Source organism: Nomia melanderi, chromosome 10, assembly GCF_051020985.1.
Source record: "Nomia melanderi isolate GNS246 chromosome 10, iyNomMela1, whole genome shotgun sequence".
Taxonomy (NCBI): domain Eukaryota; kingdom Metazoa; phylum Arthropoda; class Insecta; order Hymenoptera; family Halictidae; genus Nomia; species Nomia melanderi.
Window position 1 is genome coordinate 9,223,773 of NC_135008.1, and position 24,295 is coordinate 9,248,067.

At 40.4% G+C, this 24,295-nt stretch overlaps 1 protein-coding gene across 6 annotated transcripts in view; it reads right to left on the minus strand.

Annotated features, from left to right (window-relative positions):
- The window catches only part of Fhos (Formin homology 2 domain containing), a 231,842-nt gene that overhangs the window by 35,329 nt on the left and 172,218 nt on the right, over positions 1-24,295 (minus strand). For 4 of the 6 annotated variants that reach the window (XM_031983115.2, XM_076371721.1, XM_076371720.1 and 1 more), the window contains 6 exons: positions 13,349-13,862; positions 12,446-12,708; positions 10,271-10,402; positions 9,527-9,863; positions 8,381-9,011; positions 314-475 (listed from right to left, as the gene is read on the minus strand). In XM_031983115.2, coding sequence (XP_031838975.1) covers positions 314-475; positions 8,381-9,011; positions 9,527-9,863; positions 10,271-10,402; positions 12,446-12,708; positions 13,349-13,862 — 2,039 coding nt within the window. The remainder of the gene's footprint in view (positions 1-313; positions 476-8,380; positions 9,012-9,526; positions 9,864-10,270; positions 10,403-12,445; positions 12,709-13,348; positions 13,863-24,295) is intronic. The other 2 variants (XM_031983118.2, XM_031983117.2) reach the window with 1 other exon arrangement.

Consider the following 24,295-nt stretch of genomic DNA (forward strand, 5'->3'; position numbering starts at 1 on the left):
ACAATTTCTACGGTGATTGTGTTCGTAGGATACCGGGTTAAAACAGACACATGAGACTCTTTAGAAGAAATGAATAATGATGGAATATTATATTCTGAGCCTAAATAGACCCGATATCCATCGAAAGACGATTGATACTCTTTAAGTCAGATTTCTGTAAAGTTTTCAGATAGGAAGTAAAGGTATTAGTGAAATATAGACGTATAGATATATCTGTGATTAATAATCTTCTTGGTAATGGATGATAAAATGATGTAAAGAATGTTCGAAGTGTAATAAAAGTATACAGTGGAAATTACAATGGTTTTCTTACCTCGATACCTTCCCGGTTCATAATGGTCGCGTCCATTTTTAAGATGGCGGTCTTGATCGATCTCGGCGGCGGCAACTTGGTCATCCCGATATTAATAGCGTTCGATCGTTTGTGGTCTAACACGATGATCTCCTTGTTCTTGTTCATCTCTTGCTGTTTCTGCTCCACGACAAACAAAACAGATTTTTAGCCGAGACGAAACGGGATCGTCGAACATCGGGAACCAATTTCACCAAATTCACTAAATTTCGATCTATCTGATTGTGTTGCCGTTTAATTACGCTACGAACACTCAAAAATCGTGAAACTCATTCAGAAACGAACACCGTGCACGAGTGGTTTCCAAACGAGACACGGGCCCGTCCGGCGGAAATTGTAGTATCTAACAAGCAAGCGCACGTCAAATATTTATGGGGACAGTGGAACGAAAATTTCGGCCGAATGGGAAAACGCGGCGATGCCACGAACGCGTCATCAATCGGCCCGGAGCAACATTATTGTCAGTGGAACGAAATTAGCGGAGCCGATAGCGAACAATGCGCAACAATGGCCGCCGCCACGAATATTCGGACCGCATGTCATGCAAGGAACACAGACCGAAGCACCGACGAAGAATGGAAGCCGAAGCTAATTATACTTATGACTATATATAATTATAATATATATAATATACTATATAATAACATTATATTATTATTATATATTATTATTTTATAGTATATTATATATAATATAATCTATATAGCCCGTAACATGCAATCCGAAAGCAGGTTCGCCGAAACTAAAATATTTTGTCGGGACGAATGCATAAAAGAGTTAATAACAAAAAGGATAAAACAGTCGGCGCACAAAGGGGAACTGTAACGTTCGATACAAACAATTACAAGCGAAAAGACATGAAAATTTATTTGTCGAAATGCATACCGGAACCTATCAAACAAAAACGCGAATTGTAATTTTGTCGAAAAATTCGTAGAATACGAATATACCTTTTGATGCATCGAACAGAGCTAATTAATAATTGTAATTAATAACTGTCTGTAATCAGGAAATGTATCAACGTACGAGGTAATCGAACAATTTTAATTATCGAAGGAAAAATAATCATTAGCGTTTTTCGTTGATTAGCTGCAAGCAGGTAAATTGCAAATGAACTAATTGTAAGATGAAGATGATGAAGAAGAAGAAGAAGAAGAAGAAGAAGAAGAAGGAAACGTTTTTGCGTGGATTGATGCAGGATTAGAGAAAACAGGCGTTAAGTGAAGTTAAGAAATTAGGACTCACCTCCTGTAAAATTCCATTGCATGCCATTTCGTTCATTTTTCGTGCGAGCACCAAGAATATTGCAAATAATACAAGAAAAGATTAGTCGTATTGCATTAAACCACCATCACCAACCACCCAACCGCTATCCGACGCAAGTATTATTACCATACGCGATTATTATCACGGGGCATACTTATAGTTACTGACGATATTAATTTACCGCGTGTTATTGTTAAAGTTACTTCGTTAGACTAACGAAACCTGTAATATTACACCACGATCGCAGTAATATCACCCATCGATCGTGAAGACGATTTTAACAGGATAGGATGCGAAGATTCGGTATAACATAAGAACATTGCTTGCCATTACGATTAATTATTGTTCCTATTTAAGGTAATATTAAATTCCTCGTTAAATTATGAAAGGATAAATATGTAAATTTCAATAACTTCGACATTATTCAGTGTGTTCTGTGCTATTACGAATTTATTCAGTGCACGTAATTGAGAAGAATTCGCGCATGTGCTGCAGAATAAACAAGAAACATAATAATTTCATCATTTGCGTGTTATTTTAATGAGAGTACTTTTAGTGCATCAGCAATTATCGCGATTAAATACGTAATTATTGCAATAAAAAAAATATGTTATCAATATAAAAACAATTATGGTGAGTTACTTTCTTAATTGATATTATATACATACAGTTCTTCGCTGTTAATTTGACTCAATTATAAATCGAAGGTGGAAACGACACGAGTATTTAACCAAAGCTTCCTATATTACCATTTAAAACTATATCAGATACATCAGAATTCTATTCCCTTTTCTTATGATAAATAAATCAGTCACAAAAATGCGCAAAACCACTTGAAATTTTATTCCAAAGATCGTATTGAAGAGTTCTACGCGAGTATCGCTGGGACGCGAACAGAAACCGAAGAGAACTTGTTGCAAGGAGCGCGTAACAATATCCTTTAAACGAACTTCTAACAAGTACCCCCGTCCACACAAAGTGCTTTAATTCCGAGGTGCATAAATAATGCAACAGCGTAGGCCCCCTCTCGGCGAACGACGGAGCAAAAATCTCTCATTAGCAAGAATCGTATTTACACTAATTATATTTGCCCAGGTCAGCTCTAATTGGCACACGCAATTACCATGAACTTTAAATATCCCATCATCAACGAGCTCGCGCGCAATCTCAGTGTCGCGCCTCCTCGGTATCCGCCATCTTGTCGGCAACCGCACCGGGACGCGCGAAGACTTATTACACGAAAAGAGTGTTACAGCCGATTTCGGATTTCCGCGAACGGAACAAATCAACCCCCCCTTCGCCTTTCCATTTTCAGATTCTTTTCCTTTCTGTTTTTCAGTACTAATTACTACCAAATTCCGAACTGAATGTGGAAGTTCGAAGTATGAACAAACGACCAAAAACAAGACATAGGACCAATAGAAGAGTCTCTTTGGGTTTCATTTTATTAATCTGTTGCTATACCGATTATAAGAAAAAGGTATTGCACATCGAAAATTACTGAAAATTTTGAAAAGATTCTTCGATCTAGAAAAGAACGAAATTATTGAAAAGGGTTTGGAAGGGTCAAGTAACCTAGTAGAGGGAAAGAGAACGTAAAAGGCGATATTGGCTCAGCATTGATCATCAGATCGAGACGAATTTCGATAGAGCCGGCACGTAATTACTGGAGCAATTAAGGAAAGATAGACGAGAGGCCTAGTTCACGTGGAATCTTCCAACAAAGACACCGATAAAAAATTTTCGTTGGGTTCTCTTCGACGCGTGACCGAGAAATGCCGGCACACTTCAACCGATACCGCCACTGCAGAGGAATTAATGTGTTCGCGATATGACGCAACGTGCAGCGGAAAACGTGATTCCATTTCAACGATCGTGACCCGATCGAGGAGAGAGGACTTTCGTGCTTTATCCGGTAGTTCTTCTTATTTCGAATGTTTCAAGGCTTCACTAAGACATTAATTTTGTAGTGATGATATTTAGGTATTTTAATAATGTATTTTAATATCTTAATTAATGTAATTTAAGGGGCTTCGTTAATGTCTGCGAATGCCAATAATGAAGGTATGAATGAAGTTTAGTAAACCTTATGATTCGAATTAACACTAGTCGTGTATTAATATGTATCGGAAAAAGTAAAAATATATTATATGAGAAATTTTGTTATTTGGATATCTTAGGAAATATCGTGAAAATCAAGATTTGTTTTTGATACAAAAATATTTGTCACGTAGAGGTTATTCACCTATTCTTACATGACAAAATATACCAAGAAAAACCAACGTCTAGTTAGAGAATTCAGGAAGTGAAAAAGTTTCAGTTCCTAGATTAAAATAGAAACGGGTTCAGTACACTTTCGTAATAAGGAGTGGCTGGAAAAGGAAATATGTAGGTCTCGAAAAACTGCAATATCTCGAAACACGGGAGCATATAACTTTGAGCTTCCCGCCTTACAACTGCGGATACATATAATACAGGGATTCAAATGAACGAGATGAAGTTTTCCTTTGAACGGGTCGCTCGGAAATATATCGTGGTTTTCAGGTGTGAATTATTCATACGCAGTCACGAAATGACAAATCATCGCCGTGATGCATCTGCGACGGTGCACGCTAATGAGAATCAATGCGACGCGTACTCTGTGAATGCGACACGCGGATGTAATGGTGGCGAATGTATTACGCGCGAGTTTTCAAGATACCACTTAATCAGTATGATTTATGACACCTAATTTTGTATCGATTTTGCAACGGGAATATATTTGAAAACCAGTATTCATTGCCGACTTTAATTACTCCCCGCGTAAAACAAAAATAAAGTAATTTCATAAAATTGCTTCATACATTAATTCACCATTTAATCAAAACATTTTCATTCTTCCATTATTATTTCATTATTCACTGAAACGATTTCATCTTTCCGTTATGCCTTCGAGAATTTATAAATGTTCGATTCGTTATTACCGATATTATAAGATCCAATCGGTCCGAATAATAAAGTTCGAAACGCGATTCGAATTCGTTGGACAGCGCCATTGAAGTCCGTGTAAGAAGGTAATAATTTCCGCAAGATATTACTGCCTTTACGGGCTCGCGCTTTAACCGACCGTTTCTATTTTCCGGGAAATGAACTTGACTCGGCCGCGATTCACCGTTCGCGCGCTGGAAGGATTTGCGAACGGCGAAATAGAAAAATACGCGGCGTCGTTTCCAGTTCCGCCGGTGAAATTTATTCAATGAAATTCGAATGCACAGGAGATTCGCTGGAAGAAGGCCACTCGTAACAAAGAGCACGTAAATTTCATGAATCACGAGAAACTGGCCACCGTGTATTTTTAATCCGATGCTCGTTTAATCCCGCGCTTGGTTTTTTTGCCTTAAAGAAGTCATTCGTACGCGGAAATTTTGAGGCGGATTATAAATAACCAACTTCCAAGTGACAAATACAATATTGAATAATAATGCATTATATTAATAAAATTATATAAAATATAGTTTGAATAATAAATTTAACTACGAGTTTAATACATTTTGATTATATCAAATAGAACATATATAATTATAAAATGAACCCTTAAAATACTTTTAACCTTGCATCAAGTGTAAGTTTACTTCCATTCTCAACTCGAAACACTTATGTTTCCCAAATTACACCAGCGCAATGTGCAACCGACTAAAAATTATCCCCTAAACGGCGAATACACGGAAGTATCACGTAAGAAGCCGTGTCCAACCGCGCAGCAATAAAGTCGCTACTCTTTTTCCCTTCCGCGAGGAGTTCGCGCTCAGAACGCTGCGAGAAAAGAAAATAATAAAGCAGGGAGCAAAGAAAGAAGAGAAAAAGGATCGAGACAACGGTGGAAAACGTAAATCCATTCAGCTCGTTGACATTCGTAGCTGACCAACGGCGTAATATTTTCCATTTTCCTCCGGCGAAAGGAGAACGGAAACCCGGCGGGCTTCCGCTTTGAAGAACTCCGACGGAGAAACTTCTCCGTGCCCCCGCCGGCGATGCGCAAACAATCGGCCGGTTAAATATTAAACGCAGTGAATATTTTAATAAAGTTAAGAGCTGCGCGGCACAGCTGGGAGCCGTGAAATCGAACGCGGAAAAGGAACAGGAATAAGGGGATGAAAATTACAAGAATTCGAATTTCCATGACGCGTTTTCAATTTCATGAATTCAGATTCCGGAAACAATACAAAACAAGTTTCAGCTAAACGGAAAAATGTTTAAAAATGAACAACATAAATATAAGTATCTTAGAAACATTATAAAACGCTTCCGTAAAACGTTAACACGAAACCTACCAGCTAACTGACTGTTCGAATTTTCTCTATACAAACTTCAAGACTGCATCTATCGAGACTTTAATTCATTTATAATTCAGTTCGCGTATTGCTAAATAAATTTCTTTAATAATTTCTCACAGAAACACCTGTTATCTTTTTATAATTGCAAAATGAAGAAATCAGCAATAAGTGATTTTGACCCGTCTGGTATGCCATGTAATGCCATGTCTATGTAGTTTCGGAATAATACGTTTTTCATTGTACAGTGAAACAATTTAAGGATTACGTATATTTGCCGAGGTTTCAAACGATTGTACGCGTTTTAGTTGCGCTGAACTTTTCAGTAGTCGTCGCTGTTGCAAAAGCGTGAACACGAAAGCTCCCGAGATTCAGTGCGACACGACGAAGTGACGCGAGCGGTTCTGTTATTCTATACGCAATCGAAAATAAAGCCGTTTAAGGGTAAAGCGGTTTAAGGGAACGAGCAACCCTCCTTGCTAACGGGCCGGGATTAAACGCGTAATCCGTGTCAAAGGCATCGACAGACTGAAGCCTTAACATGCTCCCTAGTCCTATCATCCCTGTTCGAGCGACAGCTTTGGCGTTTACACGTTTGTAAGTGGTATTAATGGAATCTTCGTACGGTCCAGACAAACGGCGTGATATTGGGGATGAGAAGATTTAAGCGATAAGAGTGAATGAAAATTAATTTCCCTGTAATCACAAGTCAACAAAATACTTAAATAGAAACATGTGTTCCTCGTTGATAGAAAAACATTTCACATAAAAATGTCTATATGCAAATGTTTCTATTATTAAGTTACAAATTCTCTCACTATATTAAAAGTGACAAATTTTTGTACATATTCAAAAACACTGGAGCACGCGTAATCCTATAAAAAGAACGAAATTAATGGGATGCTGAATGCGTTGATGCATCTCGAACGCTAATTCGAGCAGCTGTCCTTGTCCCATGATTTTAATGCCCGAAGGAAAAATATACGGAGAGGTACGTCGCGCTTTTAATTCCTCCTATTATCATCCAGACACGTACGAAAGAAAAATCCAAAAGAAGGAATCTGGAGAAGCTTATACGTATTTAAAGCAATTCACATTTTGTTCCACAAAAATAAGAGAATCGAATCAAATTCATTTATACTAAACGTCTTCTTATTAAATACAGTACTCGTACATATGAAACATTTATTCACATTTCATACCGGGAAAATATCACATCTCGTCCAAATTAAACAGAAAATATTAACCGAACCGTTTAAGGATAATAATTTCCCCGAAATCAAGTTCAACCTCGTTTCATCCCCTTTAAGCTCGCAGGCGAGTGACCATCCAACAGCCCGGTTAACCAGCCGTGTAACTTTGCGTATTATGGATCGTGGGCTGCGGAATTTCCGCGGGTTGAAAAGGTTACCGCGTTGTAAGGTCGAGCGTTTGTCCACTCCACTGTTTAGCGGAATGACTAACGTCGTCGGACACGTTCGCTTGCGCGTCGGTCGGCCCAGGAACAGGCCGAAACAAAGAAACGCGAAGATTCATGGGACAGTCAGGGCGCGGCGTCCCGTTTTTCTCGACCAGTCCCCGGAGTACCCGCGTGGTAATTAAATTTCCTGTCGTTCCGACGCCGTTTCGAGAAACCGCGAACAGCTCCGAGGAATAAGTAGTCCTCCATCGACGCGACCTGGGGCCGGAAGTTAAATCCTGCGCGACGTCCATTGTTCACCGTCGAACGCAGCAGAATAGGGATTCACGACGACCGAAATCCAATTATATTTCGGCGCCGGAAGATTTAGAATATACGGGCACGCGTGTACCGCCGATCGGTGCTCGAAGGATTTCAGGGATTCTACGTTAATACTTCAAACGTATTTCACGTATGACAGCTTTTAACGACTGTGGACTGGAAGTGATAGACTGAAGATTAACGCTAAATAACTGTGATACGATAGGCTTCGATAAAAGAATAGTGAACTTCAGGATGAAATATCGAGTGCCGAGTGATACGAACATTTCTGACGCCATATTTTCAATCCCTGATATTTTCGCGTTGCCATTGTTTTATACGATACTACCAAATAGATGCGAAACGTTTAAACTATAATACATTACGCAGCTTTCCAAGCCAACGAGGACAATTTCAGAACTGCTGAAACGAATCTTCGTAATCCTAATTCCCCGAGTTCGAAATCGCATCACGAGAAACGACCCCTAGGATCCAACATTCGCATCGGACCACTACCCTGTTGTAAGTACCTTGTCATCAGAACACCAGTCGCGAATTAACCCTTGCCGGCTACTTGCCGCGAATCGAATACCACGATCGCCAGCGTTATTAACTTTCATTTGAAATCTGGGTAACCCCGTGGAGCCAACAAGGGTTAACACCAATACCCAAAGGAAGAAGCTCCCGAAATACCCTACCAGGCCACAGCGTGAAAGAAGAAGGACCGCTCACCTTGGTGATGAGATCCTTGGCACGGCTCTCGAACAGATGCTCGAGCTTCTGCGTGTCAACAGGTACCGGGGATAGCTCGTCCCACACCATCTTGTTTTTGTCGAGCCTGGACAGTATGATAGGATCGTCCCTGACCTCCTTCCAAAACAGCTTCACCGTCTTCTTGCTCTTCTTGGTGAAGGTCGGCGGCGGGCTCTTCGGTGTGTTGCCGGTCTCGTTCGCGGTCGGCGACCTCGACGACTTGAGATTCACGCCAAACAGCGGCGGCGGTGCCTGCGGGAGCGGCGGTGGCAGCCTGGCGCCCAAGGGCGGCGGGGGTGGGGCACGAGCGCCGCCTGCGGAAGGCACCATGGGTGGCGGCGGCGGTGGCACGCCATTGCTCACGTTCACCGGGCCGAGAACGTCGACCTCGTCGTCGGTGTTCAGGTCGGTGAAGTCCAGGTCGCACAGCGCCAGAGGTCTCTTCAGCTTCTTCACCAGCTCCTCCCAGTGCAGCTCGTTCTCCGACTTCTTCGTCTCCTGCAGCTTCGGCAGGTTGTCGCTGGTTGGTGACTTCAACACGTCCGCCTTCGACTTTGACTTCGCCAGGCCCTCCTTCGCCTTTGAGATCAGACCACTCATGTCCCCTATCCTGCAGACGAAGATTGAATCAGGTGATTGGGTGATTAAGTCACTTTGGGAACGGTATCCCAATTAGGAATTGGAGACCTTTGTTGTTTGATACGTGTCCGTGATTGACCCGTTTGTTTTATAAGAAATCGACCTTTGGGTATGGGTAAAAGTGATTTGAGCTTGACAGTTGTAGATCGTATAGTTTGGAAGAACTTATCGAAATAGGAAATAATGGAAATGAATAACAATTACAAAAAGTAGTATTTTGTAATTTCAGAATCAACTTGGTAGGTTAAAAAAGAGGTTTCTTTGAAAGATGCATTGTATAAGGCATGGAGGTCTAACAGCAAATTTGCTCAGATGTAAATTCATTTAGAGTTACAAGGAACCTAATGTCAATCAATGTATATCGATAAAGAAAAGGATTAAGAGTAATAATTAATATGTTAAGTACTGTCATACGGTCGATCGATTGTATCGTATTGGAGAAAATGAAGATTCAATTTGTTTTCATCGGAAACATGGTAGAATTACCTGGAGACCTTCTCCTCGACCGGGCTGCTGGGTATAAGATTTTGAGCCGCCAGCTTTTGTGTGAGGTCCTTGACGGTTCCTTCCCTCTTCAGCTGTAAAACCACTCGACGATCCTCATCCTCGTCGGTGTGATTGCCCTCGTCGCACTCGACACCCTCGTCGGGGCTCTTCCCGTACCACGGTTTCTTCTCCTCGGAGTCGAGCTTGTTCGCGGCGTTCATCAGGGGCGTCAAGTCCTTCCTGCTATTCGTCCTGGACAACTTGTTCGATGGCGAGTCCGCGTTTCGGTCGTACGACGTGCCGTTCGTGTAACGCAGTCCGTTTGTCGGGAATGGACCTTCGCGGAGTCAAAAGAACATTCGGTGTTTTATTATGCAATATACTGTTTCTTATTTTAAATAAATAAATTAATAATACAACAATGAGACATTTCTAAAACATTGTATTATGCGATCACAGAACTTTCTCCCAAGAGATTTATAAAAACAGAAGAGTATTTTGAAAATCGGCGAGAAAACTTTAATAAATTGGTTTACTAAAGCGTAGTTTATTGGTTCTCTACTGGGAATACTGTAAAAATAAGAATATTCTTATTGTAATTAACTAATCTCGTTGAAATTTCCAAACGTAACAGTTTATATTATTACTGATCAGTAATAATTAGTTTTTGTTAAATGATCATTCGTTGAAGCAGAAAATTGCTGTTGACGTTGCCGTTAGAAGTTTCAAAATTTGATTACTAACTTTCCTGATCGTCCGAATGGCCCACGGACGCTCGCATGTTCGCCGTAGCCTCTTGTTGCTCCCTGATAAAGCTTCTCTGTCTCTCGGCCCGCTCCCGTCGTCGTCTTAACGCCGGTGTCACGCCAACATCCACTGAAACCGGCAATAAATCACTTCTTTTCTCAACTGCTTGCCACCGATACGCTCTGTTCCGATCATTTCCCGCGACCACGTATAAATTACTATTTACCAAGCCAACCTGGCTCGATGTTCATCCGTGTTCATTCTTTTGGAATCACACTGATCCTATCTCTATATTGATTTATAGCTCAAGATATACCTATAGATCCGGGAAAGCCGAAGATAGTTCCGCTAAATTCGATTCGCCAGCGATGTTCGACCGCGACGATGATGTTAAACGTCTTCACCAGCCGATTGGTTGTATTTCATTATTTATCATTTAAATAATATATTTTTTATATTATAAAATATATTTATATATTTTTTATAATTTATACGTTTTATTCTTTAGCATTCATCAAGTGGAAAATAATGATAAAGTAATAGAATCAAGCAATATTTTTCAATTGTATTCGAATTCTAATAATTTTATTGCGGATTACTAAAACAAATCCTTCCGAGATCTAAATAGTACGGCACATTGCAGACTGGAGAAATATGAGATTACAATGAAATTCGATATTGTTTATATTCCGTTCGCGTACCGCAGTCACAATAAAAACCAAAACACAATTAAAACTGGTCAGTACTCTGACAGGAATATCCACACATTAAAATCGTCGATAGAAATAAATGCAACTGCAAAGTTGCCAAACTACATAAAAAAAATTTTTATCTCGATATTTCTTTACTATAAGGAATAACAGATGATGTATATATTAACCCTTTGCACACGGAAATCACCTGTCAAGTGAAATTTCAAATGTAACATCAAAATCTCCGAGTGTAAAGGGTCGAAAGCTCAAGATTCTCGTGACAGTCAATACGTTAAATACACATTTCGCGCTAAACATTGCAGTCCAACGAATTTCTCACCGAAAAAAAGCTCTAGCGGAATACAACGCAACTGATAAGAGTCTGTAGAAGCTCGTTACGGCTCGCTCTTGACCACGACACTGTCCCGCGCGTTTTCCGCGGCGGAACGGGGCAGTCCCCAACGAGCTGGACCGCGCATTCCGCCCCATATCGGACGGCCGCGCGTTGCATCCGCAATGGAACGCGCCAAGGGGGAACTGGGAAACCGCAAGGTCTCGTTCCCGGGCCGGGGGACGATCCGTTAACGCGGAAATCGCCGCTCGTGGGCGACGAAGTTCGTATTCATCGCGCGGTCGAATCGTTAACGAGCGGATTTGCGGGCCGCGCATCGATGACAAACGAGCGCGCGAAACCGGAAGAGAACGTTTCCAATGATCCCGAGGGGAATCGCGGCTAGACACACAGATACGGTAGAACCTCTATTATTCGAATTAATTGGGACTGAGATGGCTAGGATGATCAAACAGCGAAATGTAATTAATTTTCGAAACTTCTTGCAAGTCAACACCGGAACAACCGCGCAGTCTAACTGACTTTTGCTCAATTTTTGAATGAGAACTGTATCAGTTCATTCATTGAAAATTCAATAATGAGTTAAGATATAAGTTTGTAATTATTGAAAGAAAACATCAGGGATCATTCTAATTCACCTGGTAATTCTAGTATTAACACGTTGACTGCCAAGAAAATTTTTAAGCGTTTTGTTATAGTAAGATTTATTTCTTTATGACAGAGGAAAATAGTATTACAAATAATTATGAATGTTCTAGTATTACAGTACTCATGTTACACTATTATGTAGCTTTTGGTGTTACTAAATATTTCGATTCAATACCAATTTTCTTATTGTAATTGTTTTCAAGCAATTTGGAAGCTCCGGTGAACACCGTGGCAGTCAACGTATTAAACGACATGTTTTGAAATGATAATATACATTTGTTATACGCATCTATATGTTGGAAGTATGAATATTAAAATAGTAAATATGTGCATACTCGATTACATACTTACAATGGAAATAAAATTTATTCGGGAAACAAATGAAAAACGGTGCTGGTTAGATTAACTGAAAGCTCCGATAATCGAGGTGCTACTGTAGATAGATAGAGGTAGCAACTGATTGCATAGCGTCCCCTTTACCTTTGTTCTCCTTGTAGCTGCCGTTCAATTGGACCTCGCCGAGGTGACCCTGCGAGCTCTGCGAGCTGCTCGATTCGTCGTCGTCGTCCGGCAGGCTCGAGTTCAGCGTGTTGTTCAGGGAGTTCAAGCCCAGCGAGTGGTTCAGCCGGGGACTCAGCCGGGCGTTCAAGGACATCGACAGTGGGGACGTGCCCGTCGAGTGTCTGCGGGATTTTCGACGCTCGTGCGAATCCACCAGCGACTTACGGTTCCGCAGCGTCTTCCTGGGGAATTAACGCGGGATTTCGACGATTACAATTTGTTGATTCTATCGATCGCCCAATTCAATTCCGCGGATGAACCGCGGCGGGGCAATGTATTAAATGGGAAGAGATTTTCCTGCGGAATCTTGTGTAAATTCGTGAAACGTCGGATAACTCATTCAAATTTCTTCCTTCTTTCGTGAAAACGATTTAACACTTCTATTAAACACAAGAAAGTAAATTTAAAAACGCGAATTTACATAAAAGTTCAGAACTACGAGGTAATCTCCTTGTTGATTAGAGTACGTTTCAATAGTCGAGAGGTGACGCTCAGTCATCACTCGACTTGATACAGTAGAATTATAAAGATTGATATTTAATAGTAAACTACGTATAATGCATCGATACGTGAAATATTTAAATAAAATATTTTTGTTAAAATACCTTTTTTACCCGTATTTCATTAGAAAATGTCAAATATTTCTAGTGAAGAACTTCCGAGTGCAAAGTGATAATATCTTTTCAGATATTCGAAGTATTCTTATCCTGAATATCGAAAATTTCATTGATCCTCAAGGTTCAGTTATTAGATATATCAAATTACTTAAGAAAAACACATCATTTTCATCATTAACATTAATCATTATCGCGAAATGAATACCTGATATTGTCGTCCAGTTGCCGAATAGGCGATCCCCTATCGTTCCCATCCTCATGGTGCAACACGGCTTCGTAGATTTGGAACTGCCTGAGCAGGTCCAAATCAGTGCCCTGCTTGGACATGTACCTCTGGATGATGCCCTCGATCCCTTGCTCCTCGAGACAGTCCACCTGATCGTAGTAGGTGTCCTGATCCGGTATGCCGTTTAAACATTTGTTGACCAAGGTGGTGGCGTAGATCAGAAGTTCCGTGTCGGCGGCGTCGTAGTCCTTCAGCAGCTTCATCACGTTCGTCCAGGGTATCATACCTCTGGACGTGTCCACGGAGCGCACCGCCCTAACCAACAGCAGACTGTTCGTCTCGACGTACTCGACGAACACCAGCAACAATTTCAGAGCGGTCTTCACGACTAAACGGAAGCGGCTGGCGATCAGCGTGTACAGCCACTGAACCGTTTGACCGTGTTCCATCACGCCATTCATACCGTCCACGTACAGCATCACCTGACCGAGAGCTACGACAAGGAACAAAAACAAAAGAAACTGAGTGAATGGTCGAGAGATCGTTTTAAGGGATGAAATGTAAACTCAACCTGTTTGAGGATGAGGATTTTTTTTAACAATTATTTATAATCTTCGGTGCGTAATGTGAATAATGGTCATCGAGTAAATTCGGAAATTAAAGCTTCCGAAATAATACTTTAATCTCCATTTTTATGAAGAATAATTTTGTGGATGAGTGAAATGTTGAAGCTTTTGAAAGATATTTTAATTGAAAAATGTGTTTCATATTTCCATTGGATATTTTCATTAAATATATTCGCGCACCGAGGAAAGTTTATTAACGCCAGAAAAATTTGGAAAACGGAACAAAGCGGTGGTCGGAACAACTCTAACATCCCTGCAGAGTCTAACTCGCCGCGCGACCTGGTTAAATGTACACGTACAGGCGAACGGTTCATCAATTTCGCATGAATCATAACCGTGGTAGTCTCTTTGTCTTCCCGTACAACGGGGACCGTCCCACCTTCGACCCGCGTTACAACTTTTCGGTAAAAAACACCGGGAAAAAGCATCGCCGCGCCGACAGCCAGCGGAAATATCCAATGAGAAGCTTTTGTCGCGTTCTCCGGCGAAGCTTGCCACCGGCAGAATAGTAAAATCCATCAATTGTCTGGTCTGCTCGCGATCGGCTCCGATCATTTTTTGTTTGCCGCGCGATGCCGCGCGAAACTTTCTGTTTTTCTCTTTCTACCGCCACGAAAGCAGAATTGTGGTTGCTCTTTATTTCAAGTTCGACCTTCGGTTAATTCAACATTGTCGAATTTTTTTTCTTCGGTACAGGAGAAATTAATAGACACTCTCGTATGACAATTCAAAATTGCCACCATTCAAAATCCATCCAATTTAATACTAAATTGAACATTCTTGGTATTCAAATAAATAATGTTAGATTTCAAAATGTAATTTAAAATTCCGTATACTTTTCAAATGATTATTTCAATTGTAAACTTTACTCTCATTTGCCGCGCTAATTAAACTTCAACCGTCGTTTCAGAGTCTACTCCAGATTTCACCATTCTATTGCAGAACATGCGCCGAACGAGATTTTCAACTGAGCAACGTGTTTTCCAACAAGAGGCCATGTTTGTCCATTCACCGAAATGCAATTATGCAATAGCGACGAAGAAATATTCGCAGAATTCACGCGTTGGTAGGCGTTCGTGCCGAAAAATGTTCAGCCGCGCGTTCGCGCGTCGGTTAGCCGACGGATCGAGCAACGGCAACAACAACAAGAACAACAACTATTTGTGAACAAATTATGAACGCAAACGCGGCCGTGTCAAAAGTTATAATTTACTCTGGGCGGCCGGCTACAAGTTCTAATTGAGTCGCGCGCATAGCTACGCGACAATTAATTATCTGGCACACAGTGGATTAACCAGTTCTCTATGCGAACGTAGTACGAGTAGACGCGCAGGTAATCGCGGTAAACAGCCCTTATCGGCGATAAAGCAGTGTTTACCGGTGGGCAGGTGGTTCGCATCTCCTTCGGACGGTGTTCTTGCTTCTCGTCTCGTCTCGCGTTGCGCGCTTGCTCGCTCGCTCGCCCGACTTCACGATGAAACTCTCGTAAATAATGATAATGGCCCTTTTCTGCCGCGCTTCCGTTTCATTGGACGGCACCCTTTGCCTTGAGAGGGGCCGCGTTATCGAGATATTAAGAATTCCCCGCGGTTTAACGGCGGCCGCACTTTGCATTGCCGGCAGAATCGATGATCTTGTCCGGGCTTACTCGATACATTGTACACACTGGAATTTTATGGACCACTTTTATGTAATGGCCTGCCCCGCTCGGAAGTCAATTAGCAAGTTTCACAGCATTTGGGATTTTTATTGGAAACAAGAGTAATATTGGGCTCGCCGGAAAGTCTAGTCGGTTTCCTCTTCGATATGGAGTTCTATTATAACGCGCGGATAAAAATTATAAATAAATAAACTGAAAGGCAATCGAAGCATTCGAATGAAATACACAACGCGTGGTTCGATGGAGGTCGACTTCACGAAGCGAAAGTTTTCTTTAAATTTAGATTTTGCGGCGAAGTACAGTAGAATCTAGATTATCCAAAGTTTTGATTCAATTGGAAATAAATAACATAAATGTTTAGATTGTATTGATGAATATGAACGACACAATTTTGCAAATATGTTTTGAACAGTTTCTTTTCAAGTCTACATTCATCTAGACCCTTAGTCACTCAATTGAATCGGATAATCGAGGTTCCACTGTACCATCGAATAAATTGATACGTTCCATTGCTCGGAGAGGACTCGAGATTTTGATCCATGAGCATTTCTAAAACGCACCGCGTTAATGATGCTGTGGATGAAATTCCACACCGGGTGCGCTCTTTTTCGTTGTAGAAATTAATAAGTTAAATAAATTGAAATTACACGTTTCTTTTCTTTCGTGCTCGCTTTTAGTGCTCGCCCAACACGGGCATGGAGTTTCTTTTTTCAATTGCGAATCTATTATTCGACATATTTAATTCGGGCAGTAAATTTATCCATCTTGGATTACGTTCTTTTTATTAGTTCTTTTCTCCGTTTCTCCTCGTGCGCGCATTCACCTTGCTTCCCATTGTGTTACTCTATATTTTATGATATTACATTGATCCGCGGTGAACCCTGCGCATTCACTCGGCCACCACTGATTTCCAGTTACCGTTCGCGCTGGACGTACATTATTTTCTATGAAAATCAATACTCGCGTAATTTCTTCTTGTCTCGGACACGAGGCAGTTGAATTTTTCAACAGGCGTCACATAACTCACCCTGTTGTAATTTAACGTTAATCCTTGTCCACCGTTCGTGGTAACTTCAATAGAAACGCGTGCCCGGCGTCTAGCGTTTCTTTGCCCGGTTTCGTCAGAAATTCATAAATGAATTTCATTGTAATGCGTGTAATCGCTTTTCGACATTCCCATGTGCCTATATTTCATCGAGTTTCATTAATTTAACTGTAACTTCCACATAGCTTTCTAGAAACGAATGTGACCATTGTACGAGCGGAAAGTGAGGACTGAGAATGTTATGCAACGGGTGACGCCTGAATATTGAAATGAAAGTAAAGAGAAACGCCGAAGGGAAGAAATGTATCCGCCATTGAATGAAATAAAATTCACCTGAATATTGGTTTTATCTATTAATCTCATTATCAATCGATAGAAGGCTGCAATACGCGAAAAAATATTGTAAATAAGTAAACCGGAATGTTTAACGAAGTTTCATGTAATGGTTGCGAAACTTGCCTTAAGAATTTTTTAAAAGAGTACGACAGAACTTTTTCGCTTACATAATATTTTATTGTAAATGTATAAACTTCACGTTACATCTGCATTGAATATAGAATTTCTCATTCTGTTGGAAAATTATTAAAAACAAAGCAATTCCTGCGAGAACAGTTTCCGAAGAAACTTTAAACCGGAGGAACAAGAAGACGAGACGATAAGAGACCACTGGGAATACAATTTCTCTAGGGTGCAGTATATTTCTCATCGTGATGCGGACTCCGCCGCCTATGCAAATGGGTTAAATCAGCGAAAACCCGTTACGGAACCGGCGGATAATGGAACTATTGTGTCGATCGAATAAAACTTTTCTCCGGCAGAAAGATCGACCGGCCGGAAATTTCCGTTTAATTGATTCCGTGCCTGTCACTCGTACCACCGGCCGGATTCTGCTTCCGCGAACGTCTTTTTCGACTAATTATCAGTCACCTGCGATTACCCTTGATTACAGGATCCTTGAATGATCTCTCGAAAATGTGAACGATTCGAAAATAACTGTAATATAACGAATAAACTGATAATAATTGCAAGATTATTAAACGATACATGTATTATTCTTATTTCAAAAATATTGGTACAAATACAGAAGTTTACTTGAGATCTTAAGTAAATGGAACATGAATTGTTTTTGTTTCTTTTAAGAAAATATACATTTCTGGGGTAGCTATTGAAATAATCGTTTAGAGTAATATACAAGAGGACGATTTTTAAACGAACGATGACGAGACACGTAGCGTTTAATTTCATCACGAGCGATAAAGCAGCAAAAGTTGCGTGAAAAAGTGAACTGCACGTGTTGCAAGTCATCCATGTCCCGTCAGAGTTTATTACTCGTTATGACTAATTACCAAGGTAGATTAACCGGCAGAAATGATTACCAACTCGAAAGCGGTAATTTCGACTATGTTATACCGGCGTCCAAGACGTTCCATTATCCATTTAAATTAAATGAACTTTTCGCAACGATGATCCTGCTGCGAACAGAACTATCTTGACGTCCTGACTTCTTCGGTCGTGCACTCAACGGTTACAAGTATCTTCAATACACCAAGTCACATGACAAAAAGTTTGTACAATATTCAAAATTTGTAGAATATATCTTTGAAAGAAGAAGAAGAGAATACATAATTGAAATTTAATCTTTATAAGGATTCAAAATCCGGGAAAAAGAAGGAAAAAATGAAAACAGAGAAGAAACGAAGAGTATTGATTGAATAGACTGTAAGCAAGTGTCAGCATCAAATTTTTCAGCAGAAAGAGAGTTATCTAACGTTACGTTGAATGTTATGTCATAATGATGTCATGTTTCTATATTATCGGTATTATAGACGGCTATTATTATCAATGACTATTTACAAATTTTTCAGTTTTGCTCACAGTGTTTTCTAGAAGAATTCTTTAATTAATAAGTACTCGTAAAAAAGGTTGTAAGTGGCAACATCAAATTTTTGAAGAAGAGGAAGTGAGTTGCCTAACGTTGCGTTGAACGTTATGTCATAATGATGCCATCTTTCAATGTTGCTAGTATTCTAGGTGATTGTTATTGTCGATGAGTATTTAGAACAGAAGAATTCCACTTAAATTATATACCACAGGATATGAATAGAAAAAGATTTCCAGTTTCGCTGGTTACACTGTTTTCCACGGGAACTGTTGAAACGCGTATATATCATTCACGAGACAACTCGATGATGATATACAGCGTTCATGCTCGTCTAGCCGTGATTTATCCAGGGCACCGGCGAACGGAAAAGAAAAGAGAAAAGGGAGAGGAGAATGTTAATGCGGTAATTATGCTAATAATAAACATTACACGGCATAATGCGTTTAACACTCGCCACTCTGCCGCTGCGGCAGTGATTTAACGTGGCGACGCGGGCTACGTAAATTTAGCAATTTGCATGGTGCCGCGTATTTCACGAACGCCTTCCTGTTACGCGAATTTATATCGCGGCGTTTAATCCAATCCATCTAAAACCGTTTGCATACGAGAAAAATGGGGCAAGCTAATGCGACCGCGGTGGAGGTCGGTGGGGCTGCGCGCGTTAATGGATAAAAAGATAAAGGCTCCGATCTGTAATGAGTGTTTATATGCATGGCGTGGCGAATATCAAAGCACACGTTAATCCCGAACTATACCGGACATCATTTCGACCAGTGATTCTCAAAGAACGTGACTTGGGAACAAAGAATGCAATTTTTTGAACACATCGAATTGATATTCGCTTCTCGAAAGTGGTAGCAGATAGGAGATCTATTTCCTAAAAAATGAATAGAAGATAGAGAAACATGATTCTTTTTATCCGATTTAATTTAGATTATTCAAATTGAAGATTGCTAAAGTAGGAAACCATCTATTTATTAAAAATATTGTTTAGAGGAATGTATGATTCAGAAGAGTAAAAGTTGTTAAATTCTAAATTATAAAGTACCTTTTTTCTTGGAAGATGATACTATATAGATACTATATAGTTTGAGGTAATACTATACCTTTAGTTAATCGTGCATGCACAAGTGAATAGGAAATCTTGAAGCTCATTCGCTATTTTGTATGTCTTTCTGTTCACGATGATTGAACAGGGACTCTCAGGATCAGTCGCGTTCACAGTATAGTAGATTAGCATACTAGTTATAGTTTACCAAGGACACTTTATATCAATAATCTTCTCATTAAGAGGAGGAAGTTTGGGTAGCAGATAGTTGAAAGTTTCCTCCAGACCGTCTTCATTCCTAATATCTCTCTCTTCGACCATTAACTCTCATCAACTGCGCACGATGGAAGCCTAACTATCTTGCAAGCTTTCAACTAAGTTACCAGATATGTCATAATTAACGTTATCAACTTTGTTGGAACTCTGAAACGCGAGATTCTGCGCAACATTCTGAATATAATATTTTGGGTTTACCAGTTAGGAATTAAAACTTCTGAAAAGGAAACCGCTGATTTGAGAAACACTGTGTGAGTGGAGCGTCACGTTTCAGGCATCGACGACGGAATCGTAGCGCCGCTTGATCGGGAACGATCGCGCCGGTAATGACAATAATTGTAAAGCGATTTAAGCGCTCCACGATTGCGGTCATTAGCCGGCCCGTTATCATTACACCGGGCCATAAGTTACGTCGCTAAATCTAATTAGAAGCGTACCTGGTGGTACAGTTTCGGCCTGCATGGTCGGCGTGATCGTCGGCTATCGGGCCCCCTTTCTGTCGCGATATCGCAAACGACGAACGGTTCGAAATTAAATCTAAAATTTCAAATATGAAACTTCAAATTTCAAGTTTTTACATGCAACTTCTGAATTTCAATTTTCAACTTTCAACTTTTTAAATTCCAAATTTCAAATCTGAACTTCCAACTTTTTAAATTTCAACTTTAAACTGTCAACTTTTTTCATTTCAAATTTAAGCTTTCAACCTTTCAAATTCTAAATTTCAAATTTCAAATTTCAAATTTTCACTATTTAAATTCCGAATTTCAAATTTCAAATTTCAAACTTTGAATTTCAAGTTTCAAGTTTCAGATGGTACAATACTCTTGTACAAGTCGAACACGTTTTTCTAGAGGTCGCGCAATCGCGGATTAACGCTAGACGAACGAGGCGGCCATAATTTTCCGCGCGAAAAATCCACCGACAGCGAACCGACGCGACGTCACGGTAAGCACCCTCGTGTTACTTTTTTTTTCTCCTACGCCTCCTGCTCCTCCTCCTCCCGGAAGGACAAAAAGAACGGGGAACGTGAAAAAAACCACGAGGAGAAGAGAAACGGAAGAAGAGGAAAAAATAGTGGAAACTACGACGACATTGCGTCCGACGGCACAGAAAACATTCCCCCTTGTGATTTAGAATCATAATCCGTGCGCGGCCCGGAAACGCGGTTTCTATGGATTCGGACGCTGACACGAGGATCTCTTCTTTCGTGGAATGGAGCCGCGGATCGATAGAATACGTGTTCTTGTAACGAGAAACCTGAATCTGTTCCAGTGAAATAGCTGATAAACGGAAGTTTACACGATTGAATTGTTTAAACTGCAGAAAAAACCATAAAATGATAATTATAACGTCTTAAAACATTTGTTACAAATTATATCAATAACAATGTCCATATTTAAATCCTAATTCTCACTCTCAGAACAGTATCACTTCGATTCAATTTTCAAGCATATAAGAACAATAAAATCAAACATTCACTTTTATTCGAACGTTCAATATTTCTGAAATATTTCACGCATCACAAGATACCAAGTATTATACACACGAGAGCATTAGTCGAAATTAAACGAAAACCAGTAAAACGTAATAATCAATCAAATCCCGCAAATAAAAAAAACTTATTTAACCATGCCCATATCGAACGAAAGGTAAAACAGTGTTCGGACGGAAATTCATATTTGCCGGATCCGCGTGCACCGTTACTCGACGCAAATAACGTTTCATTTCGGTCTGAAAAATTCGACATTTTTGTACGCGTATGGCGTCCGACGAGCCGCGAAACTGAACGCCGGCAAACTGTACGGTAATAGCGCGATTTCGATTTACGAGCGGCACGCGGTGCTCGCGGGAACTCGATTTTTCCCGAGATTTTCCCCGGACGTCGCGCGGTTTGTTTTATTTTGACGGGATCTGCCGGCCGATCGATGCCTGCGAGGTTTACGCCCGGCGAAAATATGCAAATATCGCGGCGAGTCGCGTCGATCGCGGACGATCGGCCGCGGATGAATTCCTATTTTCTGCGTTATTGCGTGCGCATACCGATTTACGCGACTTCCGCGACCGCGGGAAAACGCAGCGCATTACTGCGGCCAATTTTCTCATCTTTGCACGCGTCCCCCCGAAAATTCTGCAAATTACAACTGCGGAAGACGTAACGGTTAGAAACACGGGAAAGATTTACTTCCGAAGGGTAAGAAATATTATAGCTTCAAAATAAGATTGCATGGTTTTCTTTTTATTGTAACTGATATATTGCACATATATTTCTTTCGATGCTTACGTTTACGTAGACTGTCGAATCTGTATTATTTCGATTGGACAATAATTTCATTATTCTAAATGACGATCGTAGTAATTTGAGAAATTTTATTTGAAATTTCTCTTCCAATGTTCAACTGAGAAAGACAAAGTCAATTTTCAATTAGTGCAATTACTTGGGCATTAGAATATTTTAAAATTTCTATGCTCGTTCGAGCTATAGAAGATTGTCTACGTAAACTTAGATTTGTAGCTTTGACTTGTAAGGAATATTTGTCTCGTAATTGGAATTTTGGATTGAACCTTCGTTATTCATTGCGATTGGAAGATAAAAGAGAATTCGACGAAAGTGTCGACGGAAATCCGAGGCAATTGCTCAACGAAAATTTCCTGTTGAAAATTTTAGGTATACGTCGTTTTTTCCTGGGTCTCGCCTCTTGGCACTGTCCAAGGGCGTGATATAATGTAGGGCGAGCCGCGTTTTTCAGGGGCCGTTAGTTTTGGTGTCAAGTTCGCTGCAAAAGCGGGGACCGTGCGTTGCCAAGCAGTCTCCTCTACGATATCGTGCTTAATCGTGCACGAGGGTCCAGTTAACTGTTCCAACTTCGTTGAACAGGTGTTTTATAACCGCTCCGTTTTGCCTCGGAGTCCGGATTACACCGGAATTTTTGCTGGTGTTAATTGCAAGCTGGCAGACGCATTGACACTGTGTCAATCTGTACTTGGCTAACATTGTCACTGGTAATCGATAATAGTATTAACTGTAAATCCTTAAACATATTGATACTGCGCCAATCTTTACCTCATTAATATTGTAATTAAGTAACAATAACAACTGAAAACTTACAAAAGCATTGACACGATAACCTTTATTATCCCTGATTATCGGTCAATAGTTCTAAATTAAGCTTGCGAAAAGATCGACGTTACGTTAATCTTTACTCCATCAATATTCTCATTTAAAAACTAATTCACAGATTACAGATTACATTTTAATTTTCATATAAAACAAAAATTTGAATTCTAGTTCCTTTGCAGTATTAACCCTTTGCGCTCCTATGTCGAGCGTGACTCGACATCAGTTTTATTCATAGGTGTGATTCTTTGTCAAGATATTTTTAAAGTAGATTATATAATTATATTTTCAATATTACTAGTAAGAATAATCGTTTACATTGCTCTTTATAAACTATTTTTTAAAATGCATTTCGAATAAAATATCGTAATAATACAGAGTTATCGAGAAAAAAAGTTATTGAGTGCAAAGGGTTAATGCTAAGCCGCGTTGATCAAAAAGTTTCATGTTACCGAACCGTTATCGAGCAAAAAAGCAGAATCAAAAAGTCGGCGCGCACACTATGCACGATCTAGATGCGAAATGGAATCCCATTCGGTCGGAGAAGTCAGCGATCCGCCAGTTTCGAGCGAGTTAGGGAAATGTCTTATCGAAGTTACCATTGGAACGTTCCCGGCGAGCCGAAACTGCTGGAGCGTCGGCACTTTAATGAGCCAATACCGAGTTGAAGCGTAGCTGCGATCAACCGAACTTGACGCATCGAAACGTCGACGCAGTCTGGCAGCCGCGTCCGGATCAGCAGGCTGGATACACCTAATAAATTTTCTGTTTACCCCGTGGATAAGGAACGCGCGATTCTTCTTGCCATTAAACCGGGACCAGTTAATGTTTCTCAACCTTTCTGAAAGCAAGGAGCTGCCTCGCGAACAAGGACTTTGAGGTGGTTATCTGAGAAGTGCGATATACGAATGAATGTGGATCCGCGGTTTCTCTATGACACCTCGTTTGATCGTATCGAGGAAGGAACTGCCCTAATTCCGTGTGTATTGAAGTTCATGCGGTTAAGTGATACTGTGTGTCGTCCTTTTTCTTTCCAATCTGTTTCCCTTGAGTGGGGTTACCAGTTCCTGAGATTTATATCCTTTTCCCTGGATTTATCTTGGATATTATAGGGAGTTTGGGCACCGTGAGTGCTGGGATTTGTGGGTTGCTCATGTCTTGAGGTAGGATTTCAGGGTAAAAGTTTAAAAACACCTGATGGCTTGAGTTTTATTAGAGGTGGTTAGGGGGAGGGGTGTTTATTGTTTTAGCTGACCAGTTTTAGGGTTTTG